A 21,031-nucleotide genomic window follows, 5' to 3' on the forward strand; every position below is an offset into this window, starting at 1 on the left:
CAGCTTATTTATCAACATATTGGTTCTGTTATTGTTTTTCAACCCATAATTATTAAATGTAGTTAACCCCTAATTAATATAAAATGTGTAGTATATATATTTTTAAAGTTATTGCCAAGCATTTTTCCACCATTTTGTTCCCCAATTATTGCAACATTTTTAACAGAATATTACATAAATTAGGGGCCAAAAGTGTAATTGAGTCCAATACTAATAAGCTGATGATTATTTTCATGTTATGGCCAAAAACTGATAAAAATTAGATGTTTAATGGGCCAGTAACATTTTATGTCCAGAATAAGTCCTTTTGAAAATAATAAATATGTTTTAAGATATCAGGTATATAACCAGCTATCATTATTAAATTCTTGACATGTCATTATGGAAGTTTGAGTTGTTTCTTAGTTTCCTGATCAGTATATAACTGATTTCTTGCAGATCATCAGAAGATGCCCATTGAGAAATTTGCTGAAGTTTCTCAAGGTTTAAATTAGAATATATAACAATAAGAGCTCACGTACTTACAATGATGGTCATAGTCTCTATAGTTAGAGATTACTGAAGTATATATTCTTCTGTACAGAGAATGAGAGTGAGGCAGAAATTAAAAACCCACGGAAAGAACAAAACATGTGCTGGACAAATGGTTAAGTTACAGCTGTAATGAAACATTTTAATTTGCATATAACCAAAGGAAAATGCCACAATGACTGTTTTTATTCAAGTGCCATAAAAGAACTTAACATGTAACTATTCAAGGGACTGTAAAACACATTACACTGTGCAATATATACTATATGGGTCTGTGTAATACACAATAAACTGGACTATTCTTGCGTGTAAAATACATATTACACATGTGATTGTGCAATACTTTAAACAGCAATTTACTCTTGCTTCTATGTGGAATATGGTTGTGATTTGTTTATGTGTGTTAGCACAAGGAGTTGTACTTGAAATTGCGTTGTACAGTAGTACATTCAGTTCAATGACTGAATGCCAGCAGTGCAAGACTGCTGAGGATGGAGATTTTGTAAGAAGTCGAGGAGTTAGCTTGAAAAGGAAAGCCCAACATAAATGATATAGAGATTTTTCTTTCTTTCAATTGTGTAAAATGCATTGTGTACATACTAAGATCTCACTATAGAAATCTTGAATTTTAACTGCATTTTTTAAATGAATAGATTGTCAAAAAAAAAAAAAAAAAAAAAAAAAGACAATTCTGTCATAATTTCCTCACCATGATGTTGTTTCAAACCCGTATGACTTTCATTCTTCACTGGAACACAAAAGGAGATGTTTAGCACAATGTCAGGGCCAGCCTCGGCCTCAGACACCATTGACATTCATTACACCTTTTTTCTCCGTACAGTGAACGTCATTAATGTTTTTGTAGTTCATATACCTATTGGCTGAAGTACCCATATTTTGTTGATTTTAATGATTTTAGTTAAAGGAAGGCAGAGTAGGCTCTAAACCAGCACAAAAGAAATACCAGTGATGTAAGTGTACATTTGTTTCTGTGTAGTTATTAAACACAGAATAGTTACAAGATATAAAGAAAACAGAAAGTTAATGTTAACAGCATTTACCCGTCACTTTTGTCTGTGGTGTTGTGTTCTTTTCTTTTCTCATTGATATGTAGCACTGCAATTTTTCATAGGAGATTTAATCTTTTAGCCCTCATTTGTGCTCTTTCAGTTGCATAACTTGTACATTCCATTTCAGTTCTCAATCACCGCTAGATCATGGCACCCGTCTGTGTCTTAAATGACGTCGCTGTTGCAGGCTAATGTCACCTAGTGAAAGCCCCTAATGGTGTCTGAGGCTGAGGCTGGCCCTGACATTCTGCTAAACATTTCCTTTTTGTGTTCCACTCAAGATAGAAAGTTTTGGAACAACATGAGGGTGAGGAAACACTGATAGGACTGTCTCTTTGGTGAACTGTCCCTTAAGGGTGAATCAGTTTCTCTACACATTGTAGCATTTATTGCATGTTCAGTGAGTTTATCTTGTGTGTTTCAATGTCTGTTGAAAGACATCTTTCAAATTAGCTATTTTTATAACCATTTTCAATCATAAGTTTTGAATGGTTTATAATATGCTTGCCATTTTAATAAATCAAAACAGTAATGATGCAGCATGCTTTTAGATTACACAATTGTGCACATTCTGTTGAACAATTACCTTTAAAATGACATGCCATGCTTGTCTTACATGGTTAAAACTGGAAAAAACTCAATGTTTATGTTATTTAAAGTTGTAAATAAAGTTCTTAGGTCTTGGTAATGCGCCATATTGTCATGTTTGTGTGATGTGTATGGTCATGTGCCAGTAAAACACATTTGTCCCTATAATGTTGGACTAGGTGCAGTTGTGTATTTGTTACGTACAGAAGGGGACGGAGACACAGGTATAGTTAATATACAGTTTATTGAACAACCAGAGAACATTGGCAGAGTGCAGGTGAGTGGAAGCAGGTTAAGTTCGTGACTGAAGATGATACTGGATCTGATACTTGTCTTTATCTTTCCCAGAGATCGTGGAAGCAGGCAGGCGTGGAGCAGACGTGACACGATGACACTCACAGAAGACGAGGAGACACTAGGAATCACATGGAACGCTGGAGACAGGCAAGTAGAAGTTAGCAGAGTCCTTGAGGTAAGCATAACAGGTAGGTATGTGTTAACGAGACCGGACAGTGACTGAATGCTCTGAAGTGTCTTATATGGTGCTGTGGTGATGAGTGTTGATGCGTGTCAGGTGTGGCTAGTTAATACTCAGAAGAGGGAGTGCGTTGTGATTGGGTGAGTGTAGAGCCTGGCGTGTCTGTGACATTATTGTACTGAGAGTCATAATATTATATTCATAATAATAAAATGATTATGTATTTCCATGCAGCAAGAGTGATAGGGAACGCGTTGCACTCTGCAAGCCACCAGCCCACCAGAATCAGACTGGCAGCTGCCACCAGGTCACGTGACCTGTCAGTGGCTGCTCCTGCCAGCCAGCTGAAGATTGAACCCCTACTAAAAATAGTTAGCATTCAGTAGTATATTACACAGCAAAATCCCCCGAGTTAAATCAACTCTGCTCAGAGTACATATGGTCCCTCTCTAAATAGTGTTAAAGTAACACTGAAGCAGTTAAAGTTAATGTGATGATTAAGCAATTAATTAAGTGATGATTGTGCATTAGTGATGAACACCTGCTGTTAACAGGCAGAATCACTGAAGAAAAAAGAGACACAGGAACTACAACTGACTTCAGTCACAGCCTTATTAATTGCTTAATCATCACATTAACTTTAACTCTGCTTCAGTGTTACTTTAACACTATTTAGAGAGGGACCATATGTACTCTGAGTGGAGTTGATATAACTTGGGGGATTTTACTGTGTGCATGGTTGTGTGCAATGAAATGCAATTAACACTTACTGTCAAGCCAAAGAATATGGGCTCGTCTCCTGAAGGCTTCCTGTGTCACAAGGTCTCTGAAGCAAGTGCACACAAGGGCCAGTGTCAGACAAGGGGCCTTGTCGCCTTCCTGGAGAACCACATCAATGAAAATGTCCTCCAGAACAGATGCTGGCAACTGTAAGCAAATTAACAAAAATGAGAAATATGAAAGAAAAGATAATGGCCCCAATGCCCAGTTCTTGAAATTATCTATTTGTCTTTGTTCTTGGTATAACAGTATCTCACAGAAGTGAGTGCACCCCTCACATTTTTGTAAATATTTTATTATATCTTTTCATGTGACAACACTGAAGAAATGGCACTTTGCTACAATGTAAAGTAGTGAGTGTACAGCTTGTATAACAGTGTAAATTCCCCTCAAAATAACTCAACACACAGCCATTAATGTCTAAACTGCTGGCCACAAAAGTGAGTACACCCCTAAGTGAAAATGTCCAAATTGGGCCCAAAGTGTCAATATTTTGTGTGGCCACCATTATCTGACATATGTCTCTATGGCTCTGTTCTGGAGGAGCGTGGTATATAAAGTGGGAGGAGTTGGATCTCATGTTCTGCAGCGAGGACCATCTCGTCTCGGACACAGCTAATGAGATTCTGCTCTCTTTTGGAGCCTGTTCCTAGCGGCCAGTCGATGAATTGCGGTTTAAGTCACTTACGTATTGGCTTCACGAGAAACTGGGGGAGGTTGCTGCTTGGTTTTCACTTTTCCAGTCGGGATGAAAATGGCGACTTCAAATTTCCTGGGGGTGCCAAAACACGGAAGAGCGCCACGAGAGCGTTAGTGGCTGAAAAAATATTGCATCCGTAGTGGTTTAGCACTACCATAGAGAATAGCCCTGTCCAAATACCAATGCTGCGTCCCAATTCGCCTACTTCTACTACGCCCTAAAAGTATGTACTCTTTCTGTGAACAAAAATACTTTTGAATCTTCAACTTCTACTGCTTTGTCGGACAAAATGCTGGATTCGGCATTATGATTGGTTAGATCGCCTGTCAATCAAACTCTTGGCGAAGGGTCAATTCAATTAAATAACACAGTGTGCACCGTTTCATCAGATTTGTAAGGTAAATCATTTATAAACCTACGCCAAAATAGGTTTATGTTTCTAATCAGTATATCAATGTAAACTTTATATGTTCAACGCAATTTCAAAATAAAAGTTTAAACCCTCACTCTGAGTTTGCATGTTTTGATGTCCACATATTCTTGTTCAAGAAATTACAGTAGCTGTAGCATTTCTATCATAAAGTGGCCACATATGAAAGATTAAGTACATATTAGAATTAAATGTTGTTTGGCCAATATTAAACAAGGATTTGATCTGCTATAAAGTGCAAAAGTCACCAGGCCGTTGGCGCCCTCTGCAGGCATTTGTTATAATACATAATGTACATAAGATGATTGTTTAAATTGTGTATATTATGTATTTTAATAGTGTTGTTCTATAAAAACATATGATTACTTGCTCTTGATACTTTATTTGAACCAAATATTACTGCCTCATTGTTATTATTATATATGTATTTTAAATCATTTTAAAGGGTCTTTGCTTAGGTCTATTTTTATTACCACAAAAATATCAGATTACTCGATTAATTTCATTTGTCTTATTCAAGATTATATATTATAACATTTCTATTAAGTACTGTTGTGGTATGAATAATAAAACAAATGTGTTGTGTTAAACTGCAAGCATGAGTAATCGTACAGACAACACATTCTCATATAACCTGACACCAGCTCAATAGCTCCTGCAGCCCGAGAATTATATTTATTTTAAATAAATTAAATAAATAAAATGTTTCCTTTTTTAATTTTTTTTTTTTTTATAACATGCTGTCTTAAGTAATATGACAGTTTGATCTTTATATTATTTTTTTTTAATGAGTCCAAACATATAGCACATATATAATGATCAAACCTGAACTTTCAGTGAAGATTCAAGGTGGACTTTGCTGTAAAAACCACATCATAAGACACACTTCAGCTGGATCACTAATGGCTCATTGGTGCTTGTGGCTATAAATGCTGTGCTCCCAATACCCTAATCCTTGATATTTTGAATTTCTTTTTTTCTACTAGTGCTGTCCACATGGACATTTATAACTATTCCAAAAAGTATAGTCTGGACCTCCTCTGGAAATGAAATATGGAGGCTGGACCTCATGGAAATTTAACTGAGTACCCCTGATATACAGTGAAACACTGTAAATTGTTTAACAAGTGCAAGCAATGCATTGATGTACAAGTCCCAATGAAAAACAATAAAAAGACATTCCCAAAAGAAGTCTGTATGATGTGATGTTGATTGAAATGATTATTTTTTTATATATATAATTTTGCTTCTCATTTTTGTTATCAGTAATGATTTAACATTATATCACTTGATGAAATATGCAGTTATAAGTTGTAAAGTATATTGGCATGAATATGCCATCCCATAATACCTGAAACAATGTCACCATATTTTTTATGATGAATTCTTAGCAACCACCACAGCTGCTAGATGAGTACAAAAACATTTTTACAGTCACCATGAAATCAAAACTGATAATACTTGTTTTTTTTAATGAAATATTGCAATATTTATTAAAAATAATAAATCTTTTTTTATTTTAAAAAAGGGGGGAGACGAGAGCCATGGGAACGGAGCGATATAAGCACCACGTTAAGCATTAAATGTCCCATGGAGGAGCTCCGGAAGGATAAAAAGAGGACGACTGCTGCTTTACTTTTGTTTTGTTTTGCCGGTTCCATCCTCCTTCTTCCCAGAAGGAAGGAGGAACGCACTGCCAAAGATCCCTCACCGCTGTGGGAAAGGGGGACTCACTGCTGGGTGCGCAAAGCTGGAGAAGTTGTCGCCGTCCACCAGGCAGCAGAGGAGTGTTGAGCCGTCCACCGAGTGGTATCCAGCACCACCACCAGGCATCGTGGAGGAGTTCACCCAGCTGGTGGAAGACTGGATGGCAGTGCCTCTTGTGTCTCCTCATCCTTCCGTCTCCTTCTCTCTCGCCTCATCTGTCCTAACCCTTAGGTGCTGGAAAAGGTTAGGGGGTAAGTGACAAGCAGAACGGGGCTGTGGGAACGAAGCGAGTGCAAATGAGCATCACCTGCCCACCACACCGGTCTCGAGTCCCACGGAGGAGCTCCGGAAGGATAAAAAGAGTGACGGCAGTGCAAGACGAGAGAGGACCAGGCCTGGATTTTATGTTGTTGTTTTGTTTAAATTTATGCGGCAGTCGCCCGTAATTTATATAATTTTTTTTTTTAAATAAATCTATTTGCATCTATGTACATGTAAGTTTTTTTCCTAGCACACGAGGATTACATTTTTCTCAGGACGCATGAATCCGTGCGAAGCTTTCTTTTTCTCAGGACGCATGAATCCACGCATAGGAATTCACTTACTATGGGTTCCTCGTTTTGACTCTCCGGCTTAAGGAGCAAAACTTGGAACCAGTCATGGTCGAGGATCTTGTCCAAGTCAATCCTCTTGGTTGGATCTGTCTCCATACACGAAGATATCAGTTCTTTGCTTTCTGTGAAGAAAGTGGGGAGAGATGTCAGATTATTATTGTTAATTTTATACTTTGTGTAACTGATCACATTATTTTAAGCTGTAATGAAAGTTCCTGTATGATTCGTTCACATGCTCTTACCTTTGGAAATTCCTGCTTTTCTCAAGATGTCGGCGATGACCTCAGGTTTGACCTTGTAAGGGTACTTCCCAAACAGCATCACAAACAACAGTACACCTAAAGAATATACTGTTGCCGGCTTGGCGTGGTACCTCCATGTTCTGCGGAAAGCTTCAGGGGGAGCGTAAAGTTTTGTACCTGAAAGAAAGAACAAGATTTTGTCCATTGCAATGAATTTGTATTTCTACAGCTTTTTGTCTATTTATTCAACAAGTGATCTTGGCTGTTTTTGGCTCTGTCTAGAAAGCTCATTATAACTTGTCACCATAGATTTGTAGAATAATACGTACCAATGTACCTTGTATAACCAAACGTCTTGAAGCTTCTACCAACACCGAAGTCGATTAATTTGACCTGCAAGCTGTTCTCATTGATTAGCAGGTTTTCTAGCTTGATGTCGCTGCGGTAGATTCCCTTTTCAAAGCATATTCTTGCAGCAGTAACAACTTGATGCATCACAACTCGTGCTTTTGACTCGCTGATTCTGCCACCATTTTGCACTAAATACTGCCGCAGATCTTTGCAAGGCGTGGGCCGCTCTATGACCAGTATGTAGTGATTCCGTGTCTCATACCAGTCCAGCAGCTTTATTATTTGGGGAACGCTGGGGCCTTCGCTCACACGAATCATCATAGCGACCTCGTTTGGAAGCAATTTGCCAAATAGACTCTACAGGAGATAAAAGTTACACAAAAGTGAGATAATTAGAGGACGTGATGTAACTCATCTTCATTATGTCCTAAGTAGGTTTGAAGTCTTTAAACTAATTCAACTGGAAATAGTTACTGAAGTTGCGGTCACATTTACGGATGATTGTCGAAATTTCGCGGGGCAAAATTCAGTCATTTTAACAGGAATCCACACGCTCTGGAGTTTTGCGTGAGGGTGGAAAAGCTCGATCATGTTGGTCATGTGAATTTGCCATGCTGACCAACAGAAAGCTGCTTGATTTGAAAGTTAATACTCTATTGACAATGGACCTTTTTTGCCCGCAAAATTTCGTTAAAATATCCAACCGCTAATGTGACCGTGTACTCTGAGAGTAAGAAAATGAGGGGAGCAGCAGCCTACTTACAAGTCGCTCATTTTCATAGCATTCTGTCTTGAACACATATTTGAGTGCCACCTGTTCTCCAAGGGAAACAAAAATGTATACTTCATGTATACTGATGTATATAGTAAATGTACAGTATAAACCATAAAATGAAAGAACACTTTAAAAATGGACACATTACTGTGGTGTTATGGGGCCTCACACAACCAAAATCCATCCTCAGTCCACATTAATGAAGAAGACTTTAATGTTGGGGTTACTCTGTGGTAGTAAACTGACCTCTCTTTGCATTTGAACTTAAATTGATAATTTCATCCTCAGTTTTCCAAAAATTGTCATCCGATAACAAAGGAGCGCTGAGGTCCCCTTTAGTACTGGATGACAGTTGGAGAAGTACTGTTGTTCCCGTTGATGTCCTCTTGCTCTTGTCTGGGAGCATCAACCTCCTGCACAGTGTTGAGGGTAGATACACAGCTGTGCCAGCTGTACACTGAAGTGTTGCTGTTTTCTTCAGCTTCATCTTTGTTAACCTTCTCCACAGCGCTGAAGGAAGACACATGGCTGTGCAGTGTAGTGGCGCTGCTGTCTTCAGCTCTATGCACATCTACTTTAACTACCCTCACACCGCTGAAGGGAGACACATGGCTGAACACTGAACTGTTAGTGTCACTGCTCTCTTCAGCTTTGTCCAGTGAATGAACAATGTTGTTGTTGCTGGGAGTGTTGATGCTCTGGGTGTTGATCTTCTGTTCATCTTCACCATCAGAGCATCTCTGAGGTTTTTGGTTCCTGCAATTTCTGCACCGACCCTGTTGGGCTTCGATGGGCGTTTTCTTGGATTTCCTAGAAAAAGCCCATGTAAAAAGCCTCCCTCTCTTCTTCTTTTCTACTCTCTCAGGGACAGGTGTTGGTGACATACATGCAGAAGGATCATGGACTGCAGTGCAGCTGTGAGATGTGCACTGCCCCATTGCGTCAGGTGTCTCGCTGATGTTCTGTCACAAACTTTATCACAAATCGATTTAACTTCTATAGCACACAGATCAGTGAAAAACTACAAATCAAGTGATATAACACACAGACAGAGTGATATAACACAATTTGAGCGACTTTTCACCACAGATGTACTACAACACTAGTCAGATCGATTGATGCAGCAGAAAACAGATGAGCTGAACTTCAGGCTGCGCGAGGCTCCATGAGACACTCTGGTTGTGACGTCACAAGTGCTGTTGCCAAGGGATTTTTCGAATGTTTTGTTCATGATCATATACAGATACATGCGAACGATAACTGCTATTGTTAGACATAAAATAAATATATTTATCAACTTTATCTTAAAATATTTCTAATTTCAAAAGCTCCATGTCACGATTACTACAACTTCTGATGTCAAACACGGAGCTCGACGATCATGATCGACTCGAGGTAAAAAGCGTCATTCACAAACATTACTGATTAAAAGAAGTAAAATGATTTAAAAGAAATAAAGTGTCAGTGGCGCTTGATCATTGTTCAAAATTAGAAAGAATGATGGAAAACTTCGATATTATGATGTTTTCATGAAGCTTGATTTATGTAGCCCAGACATCGTTTTAAGATAAGATTAACTCACAAAATCCAGCCATTACACATCTTCACATGATTAAATAACCACGCTGTTCTGAACCTACAATAAAACACGCATTTGTTGATGATTTTAAAAATATTTATTAGGCAAAAAACGTATTTCTAATTTATTATATCAATTACAACTTTAGATTAATTAAAAAAAAATCCATATTAACACAACTCCATAACATATATTTTAAAAAACAATACACTTTAACAACATACATTTAATTTAAATAAACAATCACACCCTCCCTGGAGCCAAGCGTTGGAAATCTTTGATATATTTCTCCGCCTCTGCTTCCGTTGGAGACGGCAGGACGGGATTCCTCATGGCTGAAGCTGCATGTAAAAAACAAACAAACAAAAACACTTTATTTTTTAAAACGAATAAATCTGTCAAAGATAGCCAATCAGCGAGTTCACAGTGTGCGTCAAACTCTTCCTGCGCGAGTCTACTGGCGCGTGTCCTGACGAGTTGTGAGGGAAAATGTGCTTAAGGTAAGTATAAAACAAATATATTTTAATCCTAATTGTGTGGTGTCTGTGATCGGTTATATAATAACCTTGAAATGACCTTATGTTGATTGAGTTGATCATGATAATCTGTTAGTTAGCTACTAACGAGCGAGTTGTGCCCGTTTCTGTGGTTGGGCAACGACACTTAACTGATCGGTTAACCCAAGGTCCGGTAAACAAGCCATTATATTTGCTAATTATTTTTGAAAATGGCTCTTTGCTGTTGGTATTGCCACATGTTTGATTATGTTTGACTCATGAACATGTTAGCCAAGTACTTATTTAACTTAACGCTGTAATTTCCTGCCACTGGATCTAATGAATGTACAACATTTGAACTTACCGGTTAACAGTGACCCGATGTTTGTCTTTCTGATCCCCGCTGGTCTCCTCTCCCACACCAGTTCAGTTGGCGGGCGACATTAGTGCTGAAGACCTTGGAGCAGATTCTCCAGACGGTCTTCTTCATTGTCGGCCCGCCGCTGATGGATAATCTGTTCACCTTCAACAGGTACATTAAAATACGCTTTAGCAAAGAAATGGACCTCTTCTGTACTGTACTAAACACTAGTGCCCGTCAAAAGTTTGGAATAATTAATCTTTTGTAATGTTTTTGAAAGTCTGTTCATGTTCACCGACTGCATTGATTTGATACGAAATTTAGTCCAACAGTAAACATTTTTATATTATATTCATATGAACTGTTTTCTATTTTGAAAAGCAATTCTTGCTCTGCAAAGCTGAATTTTCAGCAGCACATGATCCTTCAGAAATCAGTCTAATATGATTTTTCTGCTCAAGAAACATTTGTGATTATTATCAGTGTTGAAAGTTGTGCTGCTTCATAGTTTTGTGGAAACTGTGATAAACTTCCTTTCAGAAGTTTAGGGTGAGTAACAGTTTTAATCAGCAAAGATCAAAAATGACAAACACATTTATAACATTTCAGAAGATTTACATTTCAGATAAATGCTGTTCATTTGAACTTTGTTCATCAAAGAATCCTAAAAAAGGATCACTGTTTCCTCAAACATGAAGCGGCAAAAACTATTTTAACGTAGATAATAAGAAGAATCATCATCAATAATTGACCACCAATAGTAATTGCTAATATCCAAGCATAAAAATGGCTTATTAGAATGTCATGTGACACTGAAGACTGGAGTAATGATGCTGAAAATCAAGCTTTGATCAGAATAAATGACATTTTACAATATATTCAAATAGAAAAGTTATTTAAAATAGTAATAATATTTAAAGGAACACTCCACTTTTTTTGAAAATAGACTCATTTTCCAACTCCCCTAGAGTTAAACAGTTCAGTTTCACCGTTTTCGAATCCATTCAGCCGATCTCTGGGTCTGGCGGTACCACTTTTAGCATAGCTTAGCATAGTTCATTGAATCTGATTAGACCGTTAGCATCTCGCTCAAAAATGACCAAAGAGTTTCAGTATTTTTCCTATTTAAAACTTGACTCTTCTGTAGTTACATCGTGTACTAAGACCGACGGAAAATGAAAAGTTGTGATTTTCTAGGCCGATATGGCCAGGAACTATACTGTCATCTGGCGTAATAATCAAGGAACTTTGCTGCCGTACCATGGCTGCAGCAGGCGCAATGATATTACGCAGCGTCTCTCACAAATGTCTCCATGGTTGCAAGGGACGCTCCCTGTGCAAGCAGGGGTCACAGGCGCTGCGTAATATCATGAAATGGATTTGAAAACGGTAAAACTCAACTGTTTAACTCTAGGGGAGTTGGAAAATGAGCCTGTTTTCAAAAAAAGTGGAGTGTTCCTTTAAGTGTTAATGTTTTCAAAATCTTCATTTCAAACTTTTGGCAAGTAGCATGTAAACATACACACTACAGTTCATTAGTAGTTGTAGGTGGACAATTCCATTTCTTACCATTCTCTGCAGAAACCCTCTGTCTGACAGACTTTGTTCCAGCCGGTCTAGATCCTCAGTGGATGCAAGAGGAAAGATGCCATCCTCTTCATCATTTTGCACTGCCACTGGGGGTAAAAAGCGCCTGTTTCCCACTAGAGACTGGACCAGTGAAGTCAGGTGGTTGATCTTCAGGTCCATTTTCTCTAGAGTTTCTAGAATTGTCCTTTCTACAGCTGCAGTACAGAAGAACATTTAATTTGGCGTGTAGTTTTGATTAATAAAATAATGCATTTTACAGTGTTTTTTTTTTTTTTTTAGTTGATAAATAACTTACATGTGCATTGATTTGGTACAAGACTCAAGACTGGATTTTCCCGTCTCACGTCAGAAGTAGCTGTAAGTAAAAATTTACTGTGAGGTTTTCAATGTTTTGTGACAATGTTTTCATTGTCACGTGTGCCTCTGACTTGGTGGATGTTACCAAGAACATGTCTGGGTTACGTTTCACTCTAAATAATGTGACATTTTCATGAAATGACCCCTACTCATATAATTTTTTTTTTTTTTTTTTTGAGTTTCACTCTTTTACCTGGTTTGGTTAAAGGGTTAGTTCACCCAAAAATGAAAATTATGTCCTCAATTACTCACCCTCATGACGTCCACATCCGTAAGACCTTTGTTCATCTTCAGAACACAAATTAAGATATTTTTGATGAAATCTAAGAGATGTCAGTTCCTTCATATACTGCCTTTGCAGTGAACACTTTGACTCTTCAGAACGTTTATAAAGAGATCAGAAAACTAATCCATATGAATTCAGCAGTTTAGTCCAAATTTTCTGAAGACTCAATTGCTTTATATGATGAACAGATTCAATTTAGGTTTTTACTCGCTTGTAAACTTTGATCATTGATCTTACCAGTGCTGATGCTGCTCTCTCTCCTATTGCGGCCTTTGATTCTGAAATTAGCTAGCTGATGATCAATAAAATGCAGCTCATATCCGTTTCTTTCGTTGACGTATAATCTTTAAATTTGCACAGAGTGCGGGAATTGAAGATCGGATTTATATCCGTTTTGCAGAGACACATTTATGTGGCCAAGTGTAAATGAAATTGTCCGATCTGTAAAAACGCATGAAGTGACCAGATGTAAACAGGCCCTTTATGATCGTTTTGAAAAGTTAAAGTGTCAGTTGTAAAGACAGTCAATGGAGGAACTGACATCTCTCAGATTTTATCAAAAATATCTTAATTTGTGTTCTGAACGAAGGTCTTATGGGTGTGGAACAACATGAGGGTAAGTACTTAATGACAAATCTCATTTTGGGGTGAACTGACCCTTTAAGAGACACACTGGAGCTGAAAATGGGGGAGTGGGAAAGTAAAAACTTAAAGTAAGCTGAGGCTGATGGTTTTCATGACAGCATAAAACAATATATGTACAAAAATACTCTGTAGGTAACATACTCTGTTCTTTTCCTTGGTGGTCACCTGAGGGTCTCAGGACAGAAAAGGTGTGCTCTATGGATTGAACAGATGTAATTATAAGTATTAGATTGTTTAAATGTGTTTGATTCCCTCATGCCTAATTAATGCTCTTGTACCTTGTGTGTTAGGTGGATCAACACCATAGCCGGCTCCGTGATGGTCTGCCTGAGAGATGCCCAATGTCGCTGAGAAAGGTGGAGCAGGTAAGATTTGCTTGTTACCAACACAAGTAAACAAACACTAAAATTTTAACAGAAAAGCATAACACAGATTTCACTTCTTATAATAACAGTATGGTTCATTTATTCATTATTACACTTTCATTACCAACAATCTCCAGTCAGTACATCAGTGTTCTTTTGAGTACATTAAGGACTCTAATGTAGTTTTCACACTGGGGATGTTGTTTGTTGTAGTAAATATTTGAGTGTCATTTATTCCTGGCACCCCCTGCAGCTTTGTTCTGGTCTAGGGTACGGTACGTACCGTGATACTCTCATTGCGTACTGAACGTACGTACCCCTGTCCATTTTATTCTCGAAATTCAAACAAAAACTTTAATTTTTACGCTTCTTGATGTGGCATGACAGATCTCTGTTCAGGTGCCACATTTCAAGTGTGAGAGAACGTGATCATCTTTTCCTCTTTAAAGGGTTACTTCACCAAAAAATGAAATTTACATCTGTAAGTACTTTGTTTTTTTACTTTGTTAACATTTTTAATTAATTCCTATTTTGAGCTTCCATAGGAATTACGTTAACTGAAAACGCTCGCTCTGCGCCAGTGTTCGCGCACCATTATGAATGACCGTGGGGATTTTACTTTCACTTTCAAATTAGCGTCATTATTATTCTTAATGAAAAACACAACAACAAAACAGTACAATGACAAACTCACTTAAATGGGCACTTTTACATTTCGCTTTGAAACCAAATCTACCGCCGTAGTCTTGTTATTCAAGAGTGAGGCGAAATCTGACTCCTTCTGCTGATCTGTGCTGCGACTCTCGTTTGGCTCACGCTGAATTGAGCAGACGTGTTCATTTTGTAATTGAAGTGTCTCTTTTTATTACTATAAAAAAATCAAAACGACATTGGAGGCGGTGCCGCGGGACAACACCGACTATCGCAGCAAGCCTACCTCAAGCCATAATGGTTTTAGGCTGCCTAAACGCGTTATAACATTGTGAACGGCCTGAATGACGGCACTTGTGTGAACGTTGATTTTAACGTCTCTGTTACATGCCACGCTAGTCTACAGTTTGTGTGTGAGACAGCGTGATTGACGGCTTGTAGGTGCGTTATTGGCAGCGCGCGCCACCCTCTGTTTACATGAACGTGTCACCATTGAAAACATGAGGATTTTTTAAAGACGAAAATCGCACAACCTATTCGATATTCTATAATTAAATCAACTAATCGAATATTCGAAAATCGTGACACATCCCTATTCTGTAGTCAATATGACTACAGTGGTTCAACCTCAATGTTATGAAGGGACAAGAATACTTTTTGTGCGCAAAACCAAAACAAAAATAGTGACTTTATTTAACAATTTGAACTGTTGTCATATGGAGTTGATGTAGTGCAGTCTTCCATGTTTACGTCCGAACACCAGCTCAGTATTGGCCGAATCCTGTGTCAGCATCACACGCATCCATCGTTGTGCTCACGTGTACAGCTTCAGCCAATACTACGGTTTTTATTTTTGTTTTGCGCACAAAAAGTATTCTCATCGCTTCATAACATTAAGGTTGAACTACTGTAGTCAGGTTGACTATTTTAACAATGTCTTCACTACCTTTCTGCACAGACATCAAAAGGTGCAATGATGTTGCTGCCTGTGTGTGGTTCAGAAACCGTTGGATTTCATCAACAATATCTTAATTTGTGTTCTGAAGATGAACGAACGTCTTATGGGTTTCGGCTGACATGAGGGTGAGTACTTGATGACTGGTGGATCCAAAATGGTCAATATTCATATTCATGCATTTTATTCATATTTCATGTTAATCATTTATGGCTTTACTATTTATAACGAAATGCAGGTTAGTAGTTTATGACTTCTTTTTTTTAGTGAATTAACCCAATCTGCTCATGTAAGTTTTTTTTTTTTTTTTTTTTTTTTTTAAATGTATACGTTTAATTCTATTGCTTTAACATTTATATAATGTTAATATGGATATTTTAGGTAGCTTTTTGAGTTTAGCAGGTAAAATGGCTTGTAAGTGGAGCCTTTTTTTGCAATGCCTGATTTACATCTAGTGTTTTAACATTTTCATAATTAGGGGCATTTTGTTTTTCCCTTTTATTGGATTTAAAAGCTAATCTTGTTCATTTCAAGTGTTTTTTTTTTTTTACCCTAATCTAAGTGCTGTGATAGAAGTTTACACAAAGCACTGACGGCTGGGGGGAGGTTAAATTTAAAAAGTGGTGTGATGTATTACTGCTTATAAAATGTGAATATTTAAAGCCATTCTAACATTGTAACTTTACAATATAAAAATGTTTTTAAAGCAGAAGTTAAATTATCTTAACAAAAATGGGAATAAAAGCACAGACTAATTTTACTGTCTATTTTGATTACTCTACAATAGTCACTTTACAGTTTCTGCTGCAGATCTGTCAGCCTGTACGCATTTTGCGTAGAGGGTAAGCATTTTGATCTCGAAGTACGTTGTTATTCTAAACTACACAGAAACCTGGCTCTGTGCACGCGTAGTACTCCAAGTAAAAGCAAGAGTTAAACCAATCATAGTGCTGAGTTAATTTTCTGAAATACCAAGAGGGGACTATTGACAAATTCTTGAGGCCTATTATTAAGAGACTATAGAGCGACAGCAACACACAATCCCGCCCACTCGATCTCCCTTCCACTCCCGCCGTCTGACTTCTCAAGGGAGGACAGTACAGTACTCACGCACTAAACTCCTCAAGGTAAACGGGTATAAAATGCTAAAGTAACGTTGTCCCTTAAAGGCAGAATTGAAAAGTGATTTATTGAGATTAAAGGGCTAGTTCAGCCAAAAAAATGAAAATAATGTAATTTATTACTCACCCTCATGTCATTCTACTCCCGTAAGACCTTCGTTCATCTTCAGAACACAAATTAAGATGTTTTGATTAAATCCAGTGGCTCAGTGAATCTCAGAAGCAGTGTTTTGAAATCACTATATTGTTGAAAAGTCACTATTTTGAGTTTCTAAAAGTCGCTATCTCGTCGGTTTATAATATTAAGATAGAACCACTGAACTCACATGAACTGATTTGAAAATGTTTTAATACCTTTATGGATCTTGAGATTTTCAATGGCATTGCCATCTATAGAGGCCTCACTGAGCCATCGGATTTCATCAAAATATCTTAATTTGTGTTCTGAAGATGAACGAAGGCCTTACAGGTGTAGAACAACATGAGGTTGAATAACAAATGACATTATTTTCTTTTTTGGCTGAACTAACCCTTTAATGAAATTTTAATGCATTTACTTATTTTGTTAATTGAAATTCTATCACTTTGACGAACTCTTTTCTCTCTCTCTCTTTTTTTTTTTTTTTTTTAAGTTGCTAGCGTTTTAGATTCACAACTTTCATGGCCCCTAAAATATTTTGTTTAATGAATAATAGGTCCCCCTTTAATATACACACCCGTTGCTGAATTTAACACTTTAACTGCCATAAGATTTTCCTTTTTTTTTTTAAGATTCTTCCCAATCAGACGTTCTGTTCTTTATTTTGATATATTGTGTAAAAAAAAAAAAAAAAAAAAAAAAAAAAAAAAAAACCACTGGAGGGGAAAGTGTTCATCTAGTCTTTGCAATTGTATGTAATTTTTGGTAATGCAATATATATAAAACAATGTTTTATTTAACTGTAGTTACGGATGGTCCGAATGACTCCTGTTAAAGATGGGAATGTCCCAATTCTTGATGTGTCCTTAAAATGTGGACAGAGGATAGCCGACATCTCTCTCTGGCGGGACGAAGCCTTAGCTGAGCTTCATTTGGGAGCCCAACTTGAGGTCTCACAAAACATTTTTAAAATGTTTTTAAATAATAAATCTTAATTTTTGGAAGAACAAAAATAAAACTAGCCACCAAAATGTTATAAGAATGTTAGTGGAAGAATGGTCCAACATGTTTAAAATGTTATCCCTTTATTTAAGAGAACATTCTGGGGACAAAAATAAAACTACCTGCCAGAAATATTAAAAACATTAAGTGAATAATGTTCTAACAATGTTATCGCTAAACATTTTTAGAATGTTTTTTTTAGGAAATGTTACCCTACCTTTTAAAACAACATTCTGGGAACAAAAATAAAACTACCCACTAAAAACATTATAAGAAGGTTAGGGAATAGTGTTCTAACAATGTTAACACCAAACATTTTTAGAATGTTTTTTAGAGAATGTTATCCTAACTTTTAGAAGAACATTCTGGGAACTAAAATAAAACTACCCGCTGAAAACTGTCAGGGACTGTGCTGGTATAACTCACGCAAACACGAAGATGATGAAGATAAGGCAGTCTTTAATAAATCCACAGGCAGAGGAACGTAACACACATCCATACATAGACGAGACCCGACAACCATGAACAGAAACCAGGGAACTTAAATACACAGATAATTAACTAATATGACAAACAGCTGTGATGATTGGGATTAGTGTCCATGGTGACAGATTGTGGCGGGAAACTAGACAAAGGAAGCACTTGTGACTGAAGGTAACAAACTAAAAGTCCATGAAAAAGAAACTAACTGAACAGAACCGTGACATTACGCCCCCTCCTGCAAAGCGCACGTTTTTAGAACAAAAAATTTCTAGCTGGGGCGGCGTGACGGCAGCTTCACATTCTCAATATCTACCTCCTCGATGGCAGTCAAGACTTTCAATTCAGTAGAAAAATCACTCCTTTTCATAACATAAGGTTCATGTCCAACATATGTTGTGATTTTCTGTTTATACCTTTCTAAACCAGCACAATACAGACTTTTCTCCATCTCTTCCATTCTGATTTTCACTGCTTGCCCTCCACCTGAATTTCGCATGTCACCAGAACCACGTGATTGCAAACAACCTATTGTGTGAAAACAACATGAATTGTGGTAATGGTGTGATCACAACAGACGGATGAGATGCTAATTGTGAAAATCAGTTTTACTTCCTTTATTTCAGAGAAAGTGCACTGATTTAAGTTGTTTCAAGGCAAGTAGAAAGAACTATTGCAATCTTTTTTAATACATGGGGAAATATACTTTTGTTTCACGTAGGGTAAGTATGACATTGCGGGCCGTAAATTAAAGTGGTGCTTGTTACACTCTTGTTTCATGTAGTTACACGGTAAGTAATAAACGCAAACAATCTGATATCACTGACTCTCGAAACCTTTATTTGAAAAACAACTTAATTAAAAACAGGTCTACAAAACTTATTATTCATTTATTCATTTCAAATTCTAAAGTCCTGACAGAAAGTAACACGTTTTGTCCCTTTATTTGTTGTTGTTGTTTCTCTTGTTTCTCAACTGATGAATCTTTAGAAGGAATCCCATTAAAAGAAAATACAGTACACCCAGAAATTTTCCCATGGTCTTTTTGCTTCCGACCAACTGTCACCAGCGCCTGCATGAGAGTCGACTTTGCGTTCGATGAAGCATATTGTAATGAGCAACGTGAAGCTTTCATCACGTTCTCGCGGGAGATTCATGTGAAACTGGCGCGAGAACTGCCGTCTGTTATTCTGTCTTGTTTGTTTCTCATTATCATTATCTGTTATTCTGTGTATTTTGTTGTGAGCATTAATAAAAAAAATAAATAAATAAAAACTGACGGCATCCGACATCCACGGCACGCTTACGTCACGCTTCAAGTTACGTCAAGCATGAACTCTCAACTAGGGATGGGCGATACCACTTATTTTGTTTTCGATACGATACTGATACTTTCAAGGCCAATATCACCGATATCGATACCGATACGATACCTCTAATGTGAACTCATAGATTTTAACATTTATTCAATTATTGAATTACTAAGAGTAAAATGGGTTATGATACCCACTTAACATTATATTTGAAAGCCATTTTAACATTCAGTATGCCCTAATTGCAGTTTATTACATTATATATTTGTTTACACATGGTTAAAATGTTTACTTGGTAAACCATGGAAAATCTACAAATAAGCCTATTATATGTCTAGCTGAACTATGATCACTGTAGTAATGGTTCATTTTCATAAGGGACTGCCAGTGACAAGCTGTTGCACTCATAAAATGAAACATTTGTATTCTGACAAAACATCAATATGAACTTTTAACGTTCAATTTAAATAAATGTAATTGCACAAATTATGTAGGCTACTGTTTCATTTTGTTTATTGCAAAATAACTAATAATAATATTATATTTTTCTGTCTTCTGTTAAGCATTGTTCTGGGCTGTGTTTCCCAAAAGCATCAATGGTTTCTTACGATACTAAACGGAGCCCTGTTTGAATGTATACACTATAGTGTCGGCAGTGAGCGAACGCTCTCTGTGATTGATTGGTTCTGACTTTTAGCATTTGCGTGTTCAGATGAGCAGGAAAGTACTTCTACTACAAATTATTCGCTAACATAGGTTATTTGTCCAATTCAATGAATATTGTATCCATTAAATTTATTGTTAAATAAACAAAATAACTGGTAAAAAAAAACCACACCTTAGTATCGATATTTTAATTTGAGTATCGATACTTTCAATACTCAACGTCAGTATCGATATATCGATACTTCATATCGATCTGCCCATCCCTACTCTCAACCCTCTCGTGCACGCGCAGGTGACAGTTGGTCGAAAGTTTAAAATTTTAAAATATTTGGTATTTTTCTTACAAATACGTATCGTTTCACTTCAGAAGACATTGGTTCATCCATTGGGGTCGTATGGATTACTGTAGTTATTGCTGTATGTGCTGTTTGATGCTTCCACTTTTAGGAACACATAAGCTTGCATAAAGCATTCCCAAAGATTATTTATTTTCCTAAAAAGCTTTGTTTGTGTTTATCTTAAGAAGGAAAGTCGTATACATCTCAGACGACATGAGGGTAAAAGATGAGTAAACGGTGAGCACATTTCCGGGTGTACTGTATTTTCTTTTAATAATAGCAAATGACACGGGATTCCCTCTTAAGATTCATCAGTGGAAAGAAAGAAAAAGAAGAAGAGGAACAAGAGGAGGAGGAAGCCAAGCAAGAGAAACGAATAAGAAGTGTTGTAACTTTAAATCTGTTTTGAAATAAGTTGTT

The 21,031-nt window shown here is 37.1% G+C and overlaps 1 protein-coding gene and 1 long non-coding RNA gene across 2 annotated transcripts; both read right to left on the reverse strand.

Annotated features, from left to right (window-relative positions):
- Positions 1–555: 555 nt before the first annotated feature.
- Positions 556–9,546, reverse strand: LOC127507990 (serine/threonine-protein kinase pim-3-like). The gene is made up of 6 exons (XM_051885417.1): positions 7,470–9,546; positions 7,141–7,317; positions 6,890–7,020; positions 3,438–3,594; positions 2,444–2,623; positions 556–575 (listed from the first exon to the last, which is right to left on the reverse strand). The coding sequence occupies exons 1-6, from the start codon at positions 7,810–7,812 to the stop codon at positions 556–558; spliced, it is 1,008 nt and encodes a 335-aa protein (XP_051741377.1). The 5' UTR covers positions 7,813–9,546.
- A 379-nt stretch (positions 9,547–9,925) lies between these two features.
- LOC127508933 (uncharacterized) lies at positions 9,926–13,693 on the reverse strand. The gene is made up of 4 exons (XR_007928999.1): positions 12,589–13,693; positions 12,273–12,487; positions 10,707–10,865; positions 9,926–10,186 (listed from the first exon to the last, which is right to left on the reverse strand). It is a non-coding gene; the product is annotated as an uncharacterized LOC127508933 (long non-coding RNA).
- Between the last annotated feature and the right edge of the window lie 7,338 nt (positions 13,694–21,031).

The sequence above is a fragment of the Ctenopharyngodon idella genome, chromosome 3 (assembly GCF_019924925.1).
Source record: "Ctenopharyngodon idella isolate HZGC_01 chromosome 3, HZGC01, whole genome shotgun sequence".
NCBI classification, from domain to species: domain Eukaryota; kingdom Metazoa; phylum Chordata; class Actinopteri; order Cypriniformes; family Xenocyprididae; genus Ctenopharyngodon; species Ctenopharyngodon idella.